At 38.8% G+C, this 20,378-nt stretch overlaps 1 protein-coding gene across 2 annotated transcripts; it reads left to right on the top strand.

The window, feature by feature from the left end:
• The first annotated feature begins 24 nt into the window (after positions 1 to 24).
• On the top strand, positions 25 to 20,078 carry UCHL5 (ubiquitin C-terminal hydrolase L5). 2 transcript variants are annotated; one of them, XM_048498715.1, is made up of 12 exons: positions 25 to 215; positions 2,154 to 2,217; positions 3,193 to 3,298; positions 10,515 to 10,640; positions 10,721 to 10,782; positions 10,870 to 11,000; positions 12,964 to 13,027; positions 14,528 to 14,630; positions 15,088 to 15,201; positions 17,749 to 17,847; positions 18,026 to 18,077; positions 19,033 to 20,078. In XM_048498715.1, exons 1-11 carry the CDS (start codon positions 134 to 136, stop codon positions 18,050 to 18,052), a joined length of 978 nt encoding a protein of 325 aa, XP_048354672.1. In that variant the 5' UTR covers positions 25 to 133; the 3' UTR covers positions 18,053 to 18,077; positions 19,033 to 20,078. The 2 variants fall into 2 exon arrangements, with proteins under 2 accessions (XP_048354672.1, XP_048354671.1); XM_048498714.1 differs by lacking the exon at positions 18,026 to 18,077 and having other exon boundaries at positions 27 to 215.
• The last annotated feature ends 300 nt before the right edge of the window (positions 20,079 to 20,378 follow it).

Below are 20,378 nucleotides of genomic sequence, written 5' to 3'. Positions count from 1 at the left end.
GTGCGTGTGTGCATGCGCGTGCGTGCGTGGGGCGGGCGAAGCGTCCCTCGGGCGGCGTGAGGCAGCCGGCGGGTGAGGAAGAGAAGGCGACTCTGTGCGCGTGCGCTGAGGAGGCCGCGGCTAGTGCGGCGCTATGGCGGGAGGCGGCAGCGCCGGCGAGTGGTGCCTCATGGAGAGCGACCCGGGGGTCTTCACGGAGCTGATCAAGGGGTTCGGTGAGGTTTGGAGGCCGGCCATTGCCTTCTTCCGAGGGGGTGGGCTGGAGGGAGGGCAGCAGGACGGCAAGCAGAGATCGTGATGGGGAGCCTACGCTTTTGCCAGGTTTTGCAAGCAAATGCCTGTGAGCGCGTGTTGGGTGCCTTTATTTGGTTAAGAGAGCAGCTTCAGAGGCCAGAATTCCACCCCTCTCCCCACCCAGGGCACAGTATAGCCTTTGGTAGGAAGCCGATTTTTAAAACGAAAAATAGAAGTGACAAAATATGCTTCACAGCAGTAAAAACCTGAACACGTTCTTCCCTCTTCTCCTTCCTTCTCACGTATGCACCAAACCTGGAGGGTAAAATCTTGCAGAGCTAGTCAGTTCTGCATGATGGTGTTGTGCTTCTAATGGGATGGGGTAGGGGTTGCTGCCAAGTCTCCCCCCTCCGCCCCCTTGTACATATAAGTTAATAAGGTGTTGACCATCAGGAGCCTGTGTTCAAATATTTGGTCGTGTTGCTGGTTTATGTGAATGTCCAAGAGCTATGTCAGCTTTGTATGTGATGAAGCAAGTGTATGCTCGATGCACCAAGTCCCTTATGTGTATGCCTTCATAATACAGAGTTGCAAAGATGTGTTCATTGTTTTTGCCCTTTACAAGTTGTTTTGTGTGTATGGTGCTTACAGTATCTGGTAGAGATTGTGTGTATAATGCATGAGCGTGCAATGCATGTCATTCTGATATGATTTGTTAAGAAGGTCGCATGGACTGTGTAGCTCCAGTGTATGCTTGCTTGTGCATTGCTTCATGATGAGTGAGTAGCCAAAGGCCCTCAAGGTGTCAACCTAACCTATTGTTTAGGTTTGTCTTTAAGCTAAACTATCATTCTGAGCTCCCTGGAAGGGAGGAGTGAATACAGATTAATTAAAAAAGTAGTAGTATCTTATCAGAGATCAACAACACCTGCCAGTCTGGCTAGCTCCTGGAATAGCTGTATGAAGGAGCTGACAGTTTGGGAAACGAAGTCACAGAGTGCATGTCTAGTTATGCAAGATCCTATGCTTGTGCTCTGCACTGATTCATTCCCAGTAATTTACTGTGTGTTTGAGGGTGCTTTCTTCAGAGAACTTAATGCAGATCTGTTGGCATGTGCCTTGCATGGATGGATAATTTTTGCTACTTTGATAAATTTCAGCCCATAAATATAACAAATAAATAAATTTCAGCAAATCTATATTGAATTGCTCTGTAACAATGAAACGTATTTCTTTCTAGTATAATGTTCACAATTCTAAAGAATTATTTTTAAGTATCCACAGGCGGGTGGGGGGGACATGTTATTGGTTTAACGTTTACTAAATCGTGATGGTCTTTATCCAAATGGACCAAGTAAACAGTGTGGGTGCTTCAAGCACTTTAATAGTTAATTTAGTGTAGCATAGTGGTGAGCATTGGACCAGCATATGCTCTCATCCAGGGAGAACAGGGTAAGTTGCTTTGGGTCCCATCAGAGAGAAATGAACTGTACACATGAAGTAGATAACATAAATAATTTTTCATGTTGTGAATTGTCCTACCTTCTTGATGAACACAGGGACATCTAATCACCTTAGGCGCTTATAACACAAACAAGTCCTTCCAGAACTGGTGTCTGGTGGAACCCTTAAGCAAGCAGAAGTAACATGTCTAAGATTTTTACATTTGAGGTTCTTACGTTCTAGTATGCAAGATCAAACGTTCTGAATTTGGAGGCTTTTGCAACATCTGGAATTTTTCTGGCTTTGGTAACTTTCATAATCTGTTACAATTTGGTAAGCATCATTAAATTCTTAATGCTCTGAAAACCACTGTAACGAATATAGTTTGCTTCTTTGTATACTAAGAGTAGGTTATTTAAATTGGTGTGTCTTGCTTGTCATCATTCTTGTATAAAAAACAAAAATATTTTTTTCAGGTTGTAGGGGTGCACAGGTTGAAGAAATATGGAGTCTGGAGCCAGAGAACTTTGAAAAGTTAAAGTAAGTTAATCATTTCAAAAGAAATAACTTTCACAGGGAATTTAGAAGGTATGGTATTCAAAAGGGGAAGAAGTGGTGAGATATTATAGTTGGAATATTTTTATATTTGTAGAAGATGTGAGCCTTTTGGTGTATATCTGCTGTTTGTTATAGAGCTGCATAGTCCAGGCACAACTTTGCTCATTTACCGAGCGATGATTTCCACAGATGAATGAGCACAATGAGATATTGAGGTCTGTTGCACTTTTAAAAATTAACACATTTATTATAGAATAAACATTTATGGTTTTGAACCTATTTCATCAGATACTGTGAAATGGGTTCTCAGTCAGGAAGATTTTTTCATACATAGCAAAGAGAAAATTGTGAATGTTGAAAGGACTAGTTTGTGACATTTTTATGTAAAACAGAGAAGATAAAATCATTTGCAGCAACCACAATACTCAGTGTCTCCCTGTGCATATTCATCTGTGAAAATCATTCCTCTGTAAATGGGTGAAGTTGGATTGGGCAGCTCTATAGAAAACACCAGATATAGGTGATACAGTTGGTGATATCTCAGAGTGCTTTATTACATAAAGTAACTGATCACTGAAAGAATCTGAAAATTGTATCTGACTTATTGACCCTGTGACCAATGTTCTTATTCCTGTCGATGAAATCTAATTCAGCAGTTTTCTGTTGGAACCTTCCTTTTGAGACCACCAGTCACCTGGTGTGGGAGCAGCAAACCACAGGTTTGGTCTCCCCCACCTTAGAAAAATATAGCAATTCCATCGCTTTATGCTGCACAGTTTTGGTCAGTTGCTGATGAAGCTTTTATTGATAGGTGACCATGAATGCCATTTTTTTATTATACATGTGTGATGTTAGCCTCAGTTGAATTAGTTTCCAGTAAGCATGTTTAAAGTTTTAGATAAAAGTACTTTGTTGTGTTTATTTTTAACCTTCCTTTTTTCCCCGTCCTTCTTATAGGCCAGTTCATGGGTTAATTTTTCTATTCAAGTGGCAACCAGGAGAAGAACCAGCTGGTTCTGTCGTTCAGGATTCTAGATTAGATACAATATTTTTTGCTAAACAGGTATAGTAACAGTTTTTCTATGACAATTTCTGTTTGGATATAGTAAATGAAAATTCTAATGCTAGAAGATATGTAATCAGGAAGGCATCCTTGTAGAACAGGTTGTTCAGAGAGAAGCTGGCTAAGTCATGACAGGCAAAGAGCAGCATATAGATGTATAAATACAAGCATTCAGTTAATTGAGCTAAAGATGTGATAGTCAGAAATGTTTAAGGGTGTCTTCAGTAAATATATGCTTAAATTATGGTAATCCTGAGAAGCTAAACAGGTATAGCACTGAGGATGCTTAGGAAATGGCTTTTATTCCAGAGTAATAATTTTTCTGTCATTTAACAAAAAATGAATATACTTTGCTTTGGAAACAAATTGTGAAGTGTAACATACCTGCCTTCCAAGGGAGACATAACCAGTTAAATATATATGTGGTACCTCTCTTTTGGTACCTATCAAAGAGAGATTCTCAGTTTAGGTGAAATTGTCTTGCCTTCTTCCCCTGAAAAATTGTAAGAGGAAAGTGATCCAAGGCAGGTTGGGATACCATTGTGGCAGAGATGGTTGCTCTTGTGATCCTTCCTACACTAATTTTAACATCTATAAAGGGGTCAGAGAGAGAATCCCTCCTCCTGCTAGTCTGTCTGTTCTGAACAAAATCTGCAAGCATGGTCTGTACCGTTCCATGTCATCTTGAACCATTTCTGTTCCTTTATCATTTCCGTCATACAGAGTAACTCATGCAGAGCAGCATACTGAATACTATAGATAGTGCTAGCTTTCCAGCAGAGTCACTTAAAAATGCCAAATGCATTTTGTTTAGTGCAGGTACACTCTTTGGGCAAGAAAGTGAAATAATTCACTCGGTTTTTGATGCACTGATGGTTTCTGAAACCCAACCTGAGAGATTTCTGAGAAAAAAAATCTCTCAAATATTCCACTCCTAACGTCCATTTATTAATGTTCACTTCCTAGGCTTGTTTCATCTTCTCTTCATTCTTCTGGTTTTCTTTTGGATCCTACCAAGAAACCAATTTCCAGGGCAAGTCTTTTGTAATGTAACTATGTTACAATCTGAATATTTCTTGTTAAGCGTCCATTCCTCAGCTTCCATTGGTTCCTTAGCCAAATATGAAAGAGAGGTTCCCCTCATGTTGTGACTTACGTTTAAAAAGAATCTATTTCAAGGCCTTTGCCACACAAATCATTTAGAAAGGCTCCAGAATGTTTTTGATGTCTCCCCCTTTACCACGAAGTTTGTCCGAACTCACCTACTTTTTTTGCCGATCCGTTGACTTGATGCCTTGTCAATCTGTTGAATCGTCACTTCATGTAATTGTTGGTTTACTCATGAGTAAATCTATCCACACATAAGTAACTGCAAGAAGAAACTGTTAAATTGTTGCTTCGTGTAAGTGTGGGTTTACTTGTGAGTAACTTTACCCACATGTAAGTAAAGATGTAAGGGGGAGAGGAGTGAGAAAAGCATCCAAAAATATAAAATGCATGAAATCAAATGGCAGGCCAGGCTCCAAGAGAAAAGTTGAGTGAGGGCACAGGAGCTTGAGAAATGGGCTAGCTTTTTAGCAGGAAATTTAAAACATTTCAAGAATACCATACTGCAAGGGAAGCAAGCTTGGAAACATTTTAGCCAAAAGAATCCATTTAAAACGATTTTCAAATACAAAGGATTAAAAGGAAAATGAAACACTTCCGGGACAAATGGGAGAAACAAAGTGTGGAATACCATGGAGGAAATGTTATATTAAAGTTCCAGAAACATTTTAAATTACTTGTGTGGAAAAGGTCCAAGTGATTTATTTACCCTATTTGTGTTTGCTGACTCTTTAGTCCCACATGCCTTAATTCTTTCCATTTAAAAACAGTGAAGTGCCACTGCATGTAAGTACGGGGATATATTTAAATTGCACAGATTGTTTCAAAATCCTGTGTTAAGTATTTAACTTAACAGTGGAGAAGACAGGAATACCAAGAGTCCAAAAAAATCCTTTAAAATGTGGGCTAACTTTGATAGACCCCTTTTCATTTGATGATTTTGAAGATAAGATATTTTAGCAATTACTGAGGGAAACTGGGGTTCATAGTGCACTATTTTTTAACATGAAATACTTTGTAAACTTACACTTCAAATGATTGGCATGTAATAGCATGTAAATGACGTTGAAAAAGGGATTTATATAGGATCAAAGAGTGGAACATGTTTCTGCCTTCCTACTACTTAATCTCTTAAATTTAGATGCACTAATTACTCTGGATTTCTAAAACATCTTGAAATACGGTTATTACAAAGAGATAATAATAATTTTAATACAAGCTTTGGGCTGATGAAAAATTAAAGGAAGAGAACAATTTGAAATGCTCCCATCCCCAGTAAAACTTCTCCTTCCGGATTTTTCTCTGGAAGCAGTCAAACAAACTAGTTACCCACCCAGCTGATTCCCCTTTGCTTTTAGTATTTCATTTTCTCTCTCTCTCAGATTATCAGCCCTTATCCATTTATATTTTCTGCATGCATAAAGTCTACCGAGTGGGCAAGGTTGTACTGTTGTTTCTCATTTGTAGGGTGGGGCACAGATAGTTTGCTACTAGATTTATGACTTTAATGTGCAAGAAATCAAAAATTCATCAGCTTACATAAAAATGACCAGACTAAAAGTCAATTGTTCAGAACAGTCATTAAAAGGCTGTCAGAAGGGGAAGGATTTTACTGCAGGGAATAACTGCTTTAAAAGCCATGCTTACAGTGGGCCTGTTGTCTGCTTGAAGTGAAATTTAAAGTAGCCTTGTTGGCAGAACGTAAACAAGCACAGGGTAATGTACAAAAACAGACACTTCTTAAAACCATTACGTCTTTCAAGTTAATACCAATATCAAATTGACCTTTAGTAGCTGATGAAGTTTTAGGTTACAAGTGAAGTGTGATCCCTCATTACATCTATTGAAAGGCAGTAGCATTTTGGACTGGCTGAAGTTTCTGGATACTTTTCAAAACGAGCCCCACCCAAGCTGCATTATTTTAGATTAACCTAGAACTGGCAAGGGCTTGGATGACAGTGACCATCATATTTGTTTAGTTTTTTGTCTTTGCAGTTGAGACTACTTGTGACAATTAAGCAAATGAAATAATTACTATAAAACAATTAAAACCTTATATTGCCATTAAATAGCAATGTCCAATAGCAGCAGCATTTGAACCTGAAATCAATAACAGCAGAGCAAAGAATTTCAAAAGGCAAAGATGAGCAGAAAATATGTTAAAAGGGCCATCAGAACAGGGCCAGGTCAAAAGAAAAGCCAGGAAAGAGAAAAAGGCCTTTATCTGATGCTAAGAACTCAGCAGGTCGTGTGTCAGGCTGATATCTTTGGAAAGAGCATTCTACAACCAGGTCATCCCAAGAGAAAATGTTCTGTTACTAGTGACAGTTCCCTCCCTGCTTCAGAAAGTGGACCAGAGATAACAGGGCATCCAAAGAAGATGTCATTGAATAGGCAGGTTCATATGGGAACAGGTAATCCTTTGAATATCCTAGATCCTGGGACAAGGAAGGCATTGAAAGTGATAACCAGCACTTTTGAGTTGTTTCTAGACACTGATAGATAGCCATTGGAGATCGTAGAGCACTGGTGATGTATGTTGCCTATATCTTATACAATCAGCAGTCTCACTGCCACATCTTATACTAATTAATGTTTGCATACAGTATTCAAAGGCATCCCCTTATAGAGTGAATTGCAATAACCTTAACAGATGTGTCAGTGCATCAATAAGTGTGGTCAAATTGTGGTTCCCAAGGAAAGGGGTTAAGGGGCAAGATAAATGGGGATAATTCTTCCCAGTTTTCTCTCCTCAGAGTAGTCCTCCATGTCCTGTAGCATTTTTTCTGCAAAGGTTTCCCAACGCTCACATCAACTTTTTCTGAGAACTGATTGGAAAAGGGGAGGCAGGAAACATCTGTAAACATCTTCATAAGATGAACCCAATGCTATTAAATGCTTAGGCATAATTGAAAGCATCAGAACTGTGTTGTAATCTCTTCTGTAACACTGTCATGAAAATCAGCATTCCGCATTCTGCCACTTATTTCCCATTAAATTTCAATCCATTTTTTTTCCAAAATAAAACATTCACTTTAAAATGGAATTTTAGTTAATTTGTAGTAAACTATTTCTATAAATGTGCAGTTTACAACTGCAACAGCTGATCAGTTAGTCTAATACTTCACACAGCTTTCATAGCATTCAGGAAAAGAAAATTAGCCCTAATGGTGACTACAACTATGAGAATTTTTATAAGTAATTAAGATTGTATGCATGTATGTCAATGTGGTCAGCTTTATATGCAGCCTGGTAAAATGTGGCCTTGTTGTTATGCCTAGGTATCGTGCCCTATATTTGAGCCTCAAAACTCAGGATCACCATATATGTGCTAGGATGTACTGCATTAATTACTGTTTTTGCCTTAACTCTAAATTCCTAGCTTTTGTTTTGTCAAACTGACTCAAGATTTTCACAGAGCATTGTTGTTGATCTTTGCTGGTAACATTTGTCTGTCTTTAAAGTTTGGCAAGCCGCTTTTTTCCCCCTGTTAGAGATGTTCCACCAGGCTTGTGATTGAGGACAGTGATGGTACTATGGCAGTGGTGGTGAACTTCTGGCACGAGTGCCAGAGGTGGCACTCAGAGCCCTCTTTGTGGGCACGCATGATGTCACCCCAGTTTGGCCACTCGGCAGTGGCATAGCGCCAAGGGGGTGATTGGTGCATGATGCACTGCGCACATGCCTCTGCGGGGCATGGCAAGGGCATTCCAGGGGTGTGACGGGAGTGTTTTGGAGCATTCCGGGGATGTTCCAGGGCAGGGTGGGGGCAGACGGGGCGGGGCGCAGGGCGCACTCGTGCCCTGGACACAGTTTCCCCTTGCTCAGCCATTGGCACTCATTCTCTGAAAGGTTCGCCATCACTGGTAGCTGGTCTCCTCTCCTTTTCCTTTTTTCCTGGTCCTTGTCTCATTCCTCTTCAAGCAACTGAGACTACTATATACCTGCTGGCCTCCCTGTTACCATCCTTAATGCATTATCATCATGTAGGTGCTTAGTCAGTGTGCTGTTTTATATTGCATTAGTTAGATTAGGTCTCTGGTTTTAATTGAAAGTTTTAATTTATATACACACCCACTTATAGATTATTATTGTTGTAAGCTGCCCTGAGCCTGGGAAAGGCATTGCATTAAATAAATGCAATGAAATGTAGTGTCTTCTAAATATTCTGGTGCAAGCATGTTCAGCATCTGAAGAATCCTCAGACTTTGAGTAACTGGCTGTCATTTTTATTCTCATTTTGATATTATTGTTATCTTTTGCTTTTGCTCTTTTTATAGTATTCTAACTATAAAGTGCAGTGGAGTGGCTGAAATAGCTTAGCTTTCGTGACCCTATCATACATCTTAAGCCAAGCATATCCAAATCACGAGTCTAGAAGATCTTACTCCTGTCTTGGCAGTAGCCAGCAACTACACAAGTTTTCTCTGGCCATATCCTTGGATGTGCTTTAACTTCTCCTTGCTTCATGCCCTCTGCAGAACAATTGTGGCGATGGAAATTTTTTTCCTAGTGCATCATGTCCCTTGGTCTCTGTAAACAGAGCAATAAGCTGAGCCTTATATGGCATGCTAAAGACATTCTTCTTTACAGGGTAATGTCACTTATGCTGTTACAACATTTAAATTTGTTCATGTGCTTTATTGTGAGTTTTATCTCACATTATGAACATCATAGATCAGAAGAGGTATTATTTAATATTTATGCATTTCTTTTGGCACTGTGTTGCTTTATAGTGCCCACACACCTCTGTTACCCACAGGAAAAACATTCCATAGATTGACCCATTAATCAATATTGGGGAAGTATTCCACAAGGCAGTAGGAAAACTCATGTTTCGGTGGAGTTTGTTTTGGTGGATCCACAAGCTTTCTGGTCGTACTAAATAATTCAAATTTTAAGCCTTTGTATTTAATATGAGCAGAGCATGAGCTGAAGAGCTACCATATTTGTATGCCTTATCTTAACCAGCTTGAATGTTTCTGACCTTGACATCCTATGATTTGGCATTGCCAAATGGTAACATTGAAGAAATCAGATTCATTTGTTTCTCTGGAAGATGACCAATTTTTCTTTAATCGTGATTCATGACTCTGTTTTTATTTATTAGGACTCTTCTTAATGTCTGTAGACCCGGCTCATTTTTCTGATGTTCTTGTTCCCTTGAAGATCATTCAAATATTGCTTTCCCCCCCCCCCTTTTACCAGTTTGTAACATATAATTTCTCTGTTTCAACCCTTGTATTTATTTCCTTGTTGCTTTCTCCCTTTCTTTCTCTTAATACCGTGTTTACCCGAAAATAAGACAAGGTCTTATATTAATTTTTGCTCCAAAAGATGTGTTAGGGCTTATTTTCAGGGAATGTCTTATTTTTTTCCATGATTTTGTGCCCCCCACGTGACCAGATCAGCTGCGCCAGGGAATCTGTAACTTGGGCTTACTTTTGAAGTAGGGCTTATATTTCAAGCATCTTCAGAAAAATCCTGAAAAATCATGCTAGGGCTTATTTTTGGGGTAGGTCTTATTTTTGGGGAAACAATATACTCCTCTTATATGCCTAAACAGCTGACAGTCTCCAGAAAGTATTTGTTTTGTCAAAGAGGCTGGGCTAAGTGCTTGTTGCTTTTTGTCAGTTTAGTTCAAAGAATAAGAAATTGATGATGCAGTTCTTCATATAATAGGGCATTTACCCTGGGAAGTAGTAAATCTGTACCAAAAGTAGATTTTTGGCTGCTGGTTTGTACTATAAACTATTGATGTTTTATATTGGTTCTAGACAATATATAATAAAAACATACTATTCAAAGGCAATAAAATTTGACTAAATGGTACAACTATTAAGAATGCTTAATAGTTAAAGATTAGGGTAATAAAGGAACAGTTGTATTCATGTCTGTGCGAATCTGCAAAGCGAACCACAGTGTATCAGATGTTTCAATATGTGTGCTTAGATAGCATGAAACAGTCTTCCTGTGCACTACATATAGGCATAGACAGATCCCTGAGGCTCTGCAGATTTAGAGTCCCAGAAACATAGCAATTCCAGTGGGGGAAAGAATGAAACTCCTCTTGTAGCTTTTCTAACTATATTTTCACATGTCTTTCCAGGTAATAAATAATGCATGTGCAACTCAAGCCATAGTAAGTGTGCTACTGAACTGTACCCATCAAGATGTCCACTTAGGAGAAACACTGTCAGAATTTAAAGAATTTTCACAAAGTTTTGATGCAGCGGTATGTGCAATGATTCTGTTATCTCTTTGGAACCCTCTTGTTTGTGATCAATACGACTAAATTTCTCATTTCAATTTTAGATGAAGGGCCTAGCGTTAAGTAACTCTGAAGTGATTCGGCAAGTCCATAACGGTTTTGCCAGGTAATATGAATCTACAGTTGTCATCAATAAACATGGCAATCTTGGGAGACTGTGTAACATTTGTTTTTTACTTTTGCTTGCCTTTAGACAACAAATGTTTGAGTTTGATGCAAAGTCAACAGCTAAAGAAGAAGATGCTTTCCATTTTGTCAGTTATGTTCCTGTAAACGGGAGGTTATATGAACTCGATGGTCTAAGGGAAGGCCCAATTGACTTGGGTAACATTTTCATTCTGATTTCTTAATAGTACCATTGATATTTTAGTTTGAGAAATCTTGCAGTGGTTGAAAATCTTCACCTTTACTCTGATATATTAATGACCGTTGAAGAAGTTCAGATTAGAGGATTAATCTTCAAAATATGTTTCCTGCAAAATTATTACAAATCAAAAGTAGGCTAATGTAGAAAGTTGTAGTAGCAATTCCAGCCCTTGGCAACCAAGCACTTATGGGTTTGGTCAGTAAACTTATGCCATTTTAAAATGCAAATGGAGCTTTATTAAAGAAAATTAGAAAGAGGTTTAAAATCAAACAGAGTACTGTTTATCATTGACAGAATACACAAAGAATACCAAAACTAAATACTCAACTGAAGTTCTACACATCATAGTTGTTCTTAAGACCTTAGGTTTCAAAGCATAAAGCAAAGTTTTTTCTCAGCTAAATGAGAAGAAGGGGAACTATCTGTTGCATTGAATACTGTTATAGGAAAACTGGCCATAGTCTGGTGACCTGCCACAAAGAATCATGGAGCTACCCTCACTGAATCTTCCAACTTGGAACAAGTTGTCTGCTCCCAACTGGAAGTTCTCAGTCTCAATGAATGACTCCAAATTAAATTGGCCTGGCGGCTTATCTTTGATATAAGGTGATTGGAATTCACTCTGCTCCTGGCAGAGGCTACATCCAGATGAAACTGGAAAATTCTTCTAAGATTGATAATGGACAGGGAGCAAATGCTCTTCTGTAAAGGATTGTAGCTCTTAAATCACCTTCCAAAACCACAGAAGATAGTTTTTTAGAACTTTTATATCAGTTCCTGTCCAGCTCCAAAATGATCACAAACAGCTAAAATGGTACTTTTTTCATTATTTGAACAGTTTAAAATAACCAATATTTGTTGAACAGAAAAATATATTAAAAGTAGTTTAAGTGCTTAACCCGAAATAGATGGACTGTCAGAAATAGAGGAAGTTTCACTATGTAACAAAATCTCTTTGTTACTACATCCAAAATATACTTGGGTGTGGTAGAGGTGGTAAAGAAGCTAGTTCTAGTCTTTTTGTGATTAAAAATTACTGGTAAAAGTCTTGCCTTCCTCTGAATGTGACAGGTCATCCTGTTAAAATTTCAAAGAAGACCCCTATACACCTTTCAGTATTAAAGCCAATAATTTTGACAGAATGTCCTTGTCTATGAAAATATGACAGAGAAGTATTTACTGTTTGTACTTTTTACTTTTTCCATCATTATACTTACAACGTTGTACACTAACCTAACTCTGAAATTAATAAACTTTTATTTCATGTTTTTATGAATACACTATGATTACTAAATTAATAAACTTACCGTAATTTATAATGCCAATAAAGGCTTTATACCTGGAATTAATAAACTTTTATTTAATGTTTATATTCATGTTTATATGAATACACTAAATTAAGAATTATATTACCTCACTTCAGTTCAACTAATGCTTCCCTCAGCTTTTCAACAGCTGCCAAAATTTGACCGTCAATAATACGTTCATTTTGTTCAGATGGTAAAATACAATATTCAGAATTGGGTAATGGAATTTGGTGGAGCCATGATCTTGACTCTTTCACTGATAATTTTTAAACTCATCTGTTTCATTGTTTCGCCAGGCCTTCTCTGTCGAGCCAGCCGGACATTCCCTTTCTTTTAAAACTATCTCTGGTCCTCATTGGATACAGTGCATGCATCTGTTTCTTTGTTCTCCCATGTTGGGGTTTTTTATGCCATCTGTTTGTATTTGGGTTTTTTAATTATGTATTTATGATGTTTTATATATTTATGATATTTATTATGTATGCTTTATTGTGAGCTGCCTTGAGTCCTTGGAGATACGGCAGGATATAAATGCAATAAATAAATAAATAAAGCCTGAAATTCTGTGTTTGCAGGAATGTTGACTTGCACTACTTGTGTGTTTCCATTTTAGGAGCATGTAATCAAGATGACTGGATCAGCGCCGTAAGACCTGTCATAGAAAAAAGAATACAAAAGTAAACTTTTAAAACTTGTATACAACTCAGCTGTTTCTATTGTGAAACGGAAATATTACCCTAATTCTTACAAAACTGTTTGAACTGTATTCTGGTTTTCTTCCTACACACGAGTCTACCCTTGCATTCAACATTTCTTGGAGATGGATTTGTATGCTAGTTGGTGCTACTGACACCTGTAACTCCAGGCTACAAGTCATAAGCAGGACGTTTGGTGTAAACTACATTTGAACAACCCAAATTGCTGTGAAACTTCCTGGGAGCAGCAGTGGCGTGGGAGGTTAAGAGCAGGTGCACTCTGATTTGGAGGAACCGGGTTTGATTCCCAGCTCTGCTGCTTGAGTTGTGGAGGCTTATCTGGGGAATTCAGATTAGCCTGTGCACTCCCACACACGCCAGCTGGGTGACCTTGGGCTAGTCACAGCTTCTCGGAGTTCTCTCAGCCCCACCCACCTCACAAGGTGTTTGTTGTGAGGGGGGAAGGGCAAGTAGATTGTAAGCCCCCTTGAGTCTCCTATAAATCCAAACTCTTCTTCTTCTTCGAGTAAGGCAGAATGTGTACTGGTACATTCTCACTTCTTCCTATGGGTGAAATTCTTGGAATGTTCTCCAGTGGCTAATAGTATAGTAGGCTGCATTCTCCACGTGCAGCCATCAGTACAGGAAAAAAAACATGGTTGTACTCATCATTTCCCTCTTTCAGAAATTATAACACATATATAACTGGGATCTTTCTTCTCCTGTTCCACCATTATTTATTGTAGTGGTCTTAAAATAAATAACTTTGGAGGATCTAGCATGGTACTTTATTTTCACTTTTTTGCCACTTACTCTACTCTACTTATGAATACATGAAAGGGCATGGAAAAATCAACTTATAGGAACAAAAATTTCTTCTGAATCCCTTACAGGCAAAAACTTCATTGGGTTTCTGTCCACTTCAAATTTGTAACATTTTTTTTCTTAAGCGTTTTTAGCTGTAGTGAAATCTTTGACATTTCCAAGTATCAAGTTGAAAATTATCAGATTTGCATGTACACAGGGAGTTAAAATGGGGTGCACAGCAATGGAATCATAATATTCTGAAGGCTGGATCCTACTGCGTTGTTCTTTTGCTGTTCACATATCCTTCTGGCCTAAGTTTTTTTTCTGCAGAGGGTCCCTCTGCTGGGAAAACATAGGAGTTCTGATGGCATGAAATAGTAGGATCTATCACCATGCCTTCTGTTCTTTTGCTGTGATTTTCTTGTACATGGCTTTGGATATTACAACAGAGTAGAATGTGAATTTTCTAAATAGGTGTGTGGTATGTATGTTATGCCATTTGATCTTTCAAGAAATTCACGCACAAGGGAAAGAGGAGAGTAGCAATGTCGGCTGCATTTTCTGCTGATGAAATTGAACATTCAGTTGGCTTTGTGAGTTGTAAATTCCTGAAGATCATTAATAACTTGTGATATGCTGAGGATGGTTTCTGACAATTTTATTTTTATTTTGTAGGTATAGTGAAGGCGAAATAAGGTTTAACTTGATGGCAATTGTATCAGACAGAAAAATGATATATGAACAGAAAATTTCAGAGTTGCAGAGACAACTTGCTGAGGTACTGTATAGGCTATTTTTCTGGCACAACTAGGTAATAGCCCTGTGAGCCCCAGAGCCCTTAGGGGATGGGGCGGTCTACAAATATAATAATAATAAAAATAATAAATTCTACACGATTGTTAAAGCTTAAGTAGGCTTTCTTCCTTCCCTCCTCCCCCACCCTTGAACACCCTACTGAGCCTTGTGTACTCATTCTCTCTCTCTGAATGGTGCTCCAAGCCTCGCTTTCTTAGCAGCTTACTTAGAGCTTTCCTCCAGCAAGCCCTCCCTCCACACCCTCCTCTTTTTGGGGTGAATGTGTCCCCTGTCAGCAGATTTAAGTATCCACAGGCGGGTGGGGGGGACATGTGAGAATTAGATATATAATTGTGAATCTATAATTCTGAATAGTCGGAATAGACATCACTGTGTTGGAAACAACACACAAACTCTTTATCCTCCTTTTTTCCCCAAAGGAAGAGCCTATGGATACAGACCAGAGCAGTAATATACTAAGCTCTATTCAGTCAGAAGTTGCCAAATACCAGATGTTAATTGATGAAGAAAACCAAAAGTTGAAAAGATACAAGGTATGTAGAATTCTTGCTTTGAATAGTAACTGAAAGTTGAAAATTGTCTATGGAGCTTTTTTAAAAAAAAAAAAAAGGATTGGGGAACACTGAACTGAGTTGCTGTGCTGGTCCCATAAAATGTGCAGCATTTTGAGACCAGCAAGGAACATGAAAGCATAAGATTCAGAGGAACCATGGATTTTCCAGAATCACAGTTTAAAAGTCGTCACTTGGCATCTTAGATTCCTTGAAACTTCATGTGCAATATGGCAAGAGAAACATGGAAACGTTTCCGATTAGTAGGGTAAAGTCTCCAATACCTTGTGTTTAAAAGGAGGCTTATGTTCCCTGGCCAATTTTAATCATATAAAATTGTAATTTTTTATTTTATTTGAAACAATGGACAATTCTGAGATGTGATATCAGACCCTTGGATCTCTATTCAGCACTGTGGAAGTTTACATAAATCACCAGTTTCTAAATTTACCTCCTCCTTATTGAATTACTTATTTTGCATCTTCCATCCTCCTCCTTAGAAGAACTTGATAATATTGGAGATGGAAAGGTGCCTTTTAAAATTTCATGCTGGATTTTTATCCCCAGCTTCTTCTCCATGCTTTGTTGAAATTTCTTCTCTGCCTTGACTGTAAAGGGCTATGCAACCTGATCCTTCCAGCAAGGTCAGATGTCTTCTCAACACAGCTTGAAATCACAGTCCTAACACCAGGTGGTGCTGTACTTACAGTCCAATCCTAAGGGGGGTAGCTGCATTGTGACCAGTGATGGCTTGCTACACCATGGTCAGCAAGCCAACAGGAGCTATTGAACTGCTCTATTCATCTCCATAGGCTGCACCCACCTTTTTGCCATCATAAGTGTATGTTGGCAAATGGGGGCATTCCTGGGCTGACAGGGCTCAGGAAGCTGACTAAAGCCATCCCCACTCCCAGGACTTGGGCTTCTATGCCAGAGGAGTGCTGGAGCTACAGCGGTGCCAGTGCCCGAGCATTGTACTTCCATGCAACTCCCCAACACTAGCATAAGTGCCTCTGCACTGATGTTAATTCCCCTTTAGCTGGTGCAGGTAGCATTTAAATGGCACTGGGGTTACGACATCTCCTAGGGCATTCAACCCACCCAGGATTGCATTGTAAGATGAAAATAAAGACACAAGTCTTGTTCTCAGGCTCACTCATTAAAATATAAGATGCACAAAGGGGGTAGGTAGAAGAGGGCAATTCGTGTGACTGGCAGAAGAAAGCAGGTAAACATTTGGGTTCCAACCTGACTTTCCCTTTCTGAGATGAAGTGCTGCAAGTGCCCATTAGCTAGTTGGGGCCACTGCCCTTTCCCCTCCACCACTACTGAAAACATAAGGTACTGGCAGTTGAGGAAGAGTTCTTTTCTGACAGGGAGAACAAAAGAAAGCTCCTTACAACTCCAAATTCTCCAGCTAATAGTTGGAGCTCTGCTGTTCTTCATGAGAGGAAGGTACAGTCACCCCAGTATGCCTTATACTTTTTCCTGTTAACACAGGTGGGTATGACCTCATGCAGATGCTGTGTTCTGCTACCCAGTTACAGTATTGTACAGACTAACTGTATCTTAACATTAACTCACTATATACCAAGATGGCCACCTGCACTAACTAAGGCTTCCTTTTCCATTGATGTGACTATTTCCTGAAATCAATAGTGCCTGCATGTTGTGTTTCTCCTGTTTCTTCCCTTATAGCATGTTTATTCGGATGTCATTCCCATTAGTTTTAGTGGGGCCTACTTCCAAGTAAGTGTACATAGGATTGCACACTCAAGCTTTTTTTTGTTCATAGGTGACATGAGATTGGGATCTGAACCAAAGCTGTTGCTTGCCCTTTAAAAAATATTTTAATTGTAATAGCATTTCTAAACCTGGTCTTCTCTGTGTAGGTTAAAGCTTAAATCAAAACAGGCTTTTATGGATACTTCCTGTTTTATGTTGTTATAATGTTTTGGCAACTTTAAGGTTGGATTTTTTTGTATTTAGTTGTTACGGCCAGAGGCTAATATAGAAGATAAACTGGTATGCTTGGATGCCTTGTTATCACCCTCTAGTTATTTTAGCTGCCTGTTACTAGTCAAGATCAACCTACTGAAGTTGCCTATTACTCGCTTTTCGTCAGAAAGCAAATGTTTTTCCTTCAAATGGTGCGGAGCTTCCTCTGTACTTGGTAATTTTCCCTTCAGAGAAACTTTGACATGTATTTAATGTGCCGCTTATAGGACTAAATATATGTGTATCTGTGTAGATTTTATGTGAATATATAGACAGCTAGGCAGTTCAGGATACCATTCACTAGCTATATGGTAGCTAATAATCGCTTAAGGAGCGGTGAGGGCTGACCATTGCATCCTCTAGCCATCTTTTGCCTCTCCAGCCACATTTGTGCCCCCCCCCCCAAAAAATGTCAGTACTAGACATTTACACCGAAGAGGGTTTTTTTCTGGTGTTTTACAGACTTACTCATGTACTTTTTAAGGCTTGGGAAGAGGAATCTGACGTAAGCATTGTCTCTTGGTTTTGCAGATCGAAAATATTAGAAGAAAACATAACTACTTGCCTTTCATCATGGAATTGCTGAAGACTTTAGCAGAACACCAACAATTAATCCCGCTTGTAGAAAAGGTGAGCCGCAAGTCCTTTAATATTCAGCAATAAGTTGTTGGATATGTATATAGGTTCCACCTGAAAAGGAAGCTGTAGTGGAAATTGTCCACATATTCCAAAGCAAAATAATACAGACAGGTAAACAGTGCTTTTTTGTGGTAGTCCTTATTGGTACTGAGAACTGCCTTTTTTGCAGGGGAGCGGGTACTCTCCCAAATCTTGAAACAGACATTTATGCAGCCTTTTATGTGAGTACCAGCACTTTTTAAAGAAAAAAATTCTGAATGTAAGCATCTAAAAGTCTATTCAATAGTACCCTCCTTTCTATGCTGTGAACACTAGGTGGCACACTCTTAATGTGAATGGTTTTTCCCCTAAATGGCTAATGTGCATTTGATTTCAGCTTTCTCTGTGGGATCTTTGCCATTGGCCTGATGACTTTCTGCTATTTCCTCTGTGTTCTAGTTACAGTTGTAATCTTGATTTACTGACGTGGCTTAAATCCAAGCACATAAAATGAAGATATATGTAACGTGTCCAGTCAGTCTCCTGTCAAGCTGTCTTGATGGCTCAGCTGACCTTATTTGGGCTGTTGTCTTTGCACATGTCCATCCCATGCGTGCTTGATGTATAGTACATCTTGTTGGTGAGGTTCTGTGGCTATCTGATATCAATTTAAGTCAAAGTTTTGTTCAGAATTCACAAAACCTTTTAGTCACTGGCTTCTACGAACACCATTTAACAGAAAATATGTTGTTTTCTTGAGTTCTAGGGCATTTTTCTTTCAGAGTGATCTGGTAGAGAAGATCCCTGTTCCTCCTGTGAGAAAGTTAAGCCTACTTTGGGGCTGAATCATGTATAGCTGTAGCAGGAGCATCCAACCTGGGTGCCACATATTTTATGTTAGACTGCTTTTTGGCTTCATAGTCACAGAGGTATAATACAAATTATGCACCAGTGCTAATTATACCTGTACCCTACACAGTATCAATCTTCAGAGGTGCATTTACAAAAATGTTTCAGGGCGGGGGGTATGCAAATGTTTTGACTTATCAGGACATTTAGCAGATTTGTAGGATGTAGTTGATAGAATGCCAGATCTTCCGACTGGTCACTCTTCTATATGTTCAGTTGCATCTAGAAGTTGTATTACTGAGTTGCAGCTATCCATCATGATGCCTATGTTTGCCTTTATCTTTTTAGGCAAAAGAAAAACAGAATGCTAAGAAAGCTCAGGAAGCCAAATGAAGATTGTGTTTATGGAGGGGAAAGTGTGCTCCTGAATTTTTGCCTTCATCATTCTGCCAGACTTCTTGTAAAGTTCCAATTTGTCCAGTGCACGTTCGTAACAGTTTGTCCTGTACCATTTGCACGGGGTCTTACAAATCTTCCCTTTTCTCCCTGCATCATGTGCATGTATCACTCAGTAATGGGTTTTAGAGTCTCTGTCAGATTCCAGTATTTAACAGTGAAATGTCTGATTCTTCATATTTAATCAGGAAGTGCAGCTGCAATTTGTATGGACCCAGACTTGTGCAACTAATGTAAATCTTTCTACTGTAATGAACATATTTAAATATCTTGTCTCTCAGTGAAGCCTTTGCATATAGTTAAGCAAAGAAAGCTTGACTTCTTTCTTTTAAAAATTAAGTTGACTTTTCTTTGCTTATCACCACTTACTGTCTTGGTCTTTGACTGCATAATCCTGAGCAGAGTTCCTCCAGTCTGCGCCCTGTGGGCTTGGGCCAGAGTAACTTCGCAAAGGATTGTACCGTTAGTCTTACAGTGGCTTGCCCAACATTCTTGTTTTTATGGAGTTTGTGTCTAAATTTTGTACACAATTAAAGCTACAGTTCGAACGGTAGAGTCACAATGACCAATAAAAAAAGCTCAAGAGTTTATTGCTTTGTAGGAGAAAAATAAATAAATATTCCCATTTTTATTTTGGCAAACCTTGTATGTTGTAGTATTATATCAATAGATAATGTGGTGAGTTTCCCCGCATAATCTTTCCTCTCTTCATTTACGGTTTGAGACACTGAAACATTAAAAAAAAGGTTTGCAATATTTTCTAGTATTGCTAGAAATGCTTGTTCACTCTATGAAGTTCTGTGCTATAGGTTTCCTGGGAGAATTTTTAATCTGCCCTGCACTGGTGTACATCACTACATGTATATATTTTTTCCTAATGTTCTGAATTAAACAAATACTATATTTTCATCCTTCAATATTGTAAGGAGAGGAAAAGATATCTTACCTTCACTTGAGTCTTTTTAATGGGCAGAATCTTTGGTTTAATTTTGGGGATGCATTACATATTTGTTCCTTGCAGGAAACATGCATATCCAATGAGTACTTATTTTAGACATATGCCACCAGTGGTGCATGAGTACATTTCTGGTGCCTCTTCAGGCTATGGTGTGAATGCCTTTGTAACAGAACTCTCGTTATTGAACCATAGACAGTTTCTGGGGAATACAGAATGACCATCCTAGAAGGCAAGGACTGAAGCTTGTCACCTGGATTGCTCTGAAAAATTAGTCTGCTCT

Source organism: Sphaerodactylus townsendi, linkage group LG05 (assembly GCF_021028975.2).
Source record: "Sphaerodactylus townsendi isolate TG3544 linkage group LG05, MPM_Stown_v2.3, whole genome shotgun sequence".
In the NCBI taxonomy this organism is placed as follows: Eukaryota; Metazoa; Chordata; class Lepidosauria; order Squamata; family Sphaerodactylidae; genus Sphaerodactylus; species Sphaerodactylus townsendi.
The sequence above is the reverse complement of the archived record's forward strand: the minus strand, read 5'-3'. Positions and strand labels throughout refer to the sequence as shown.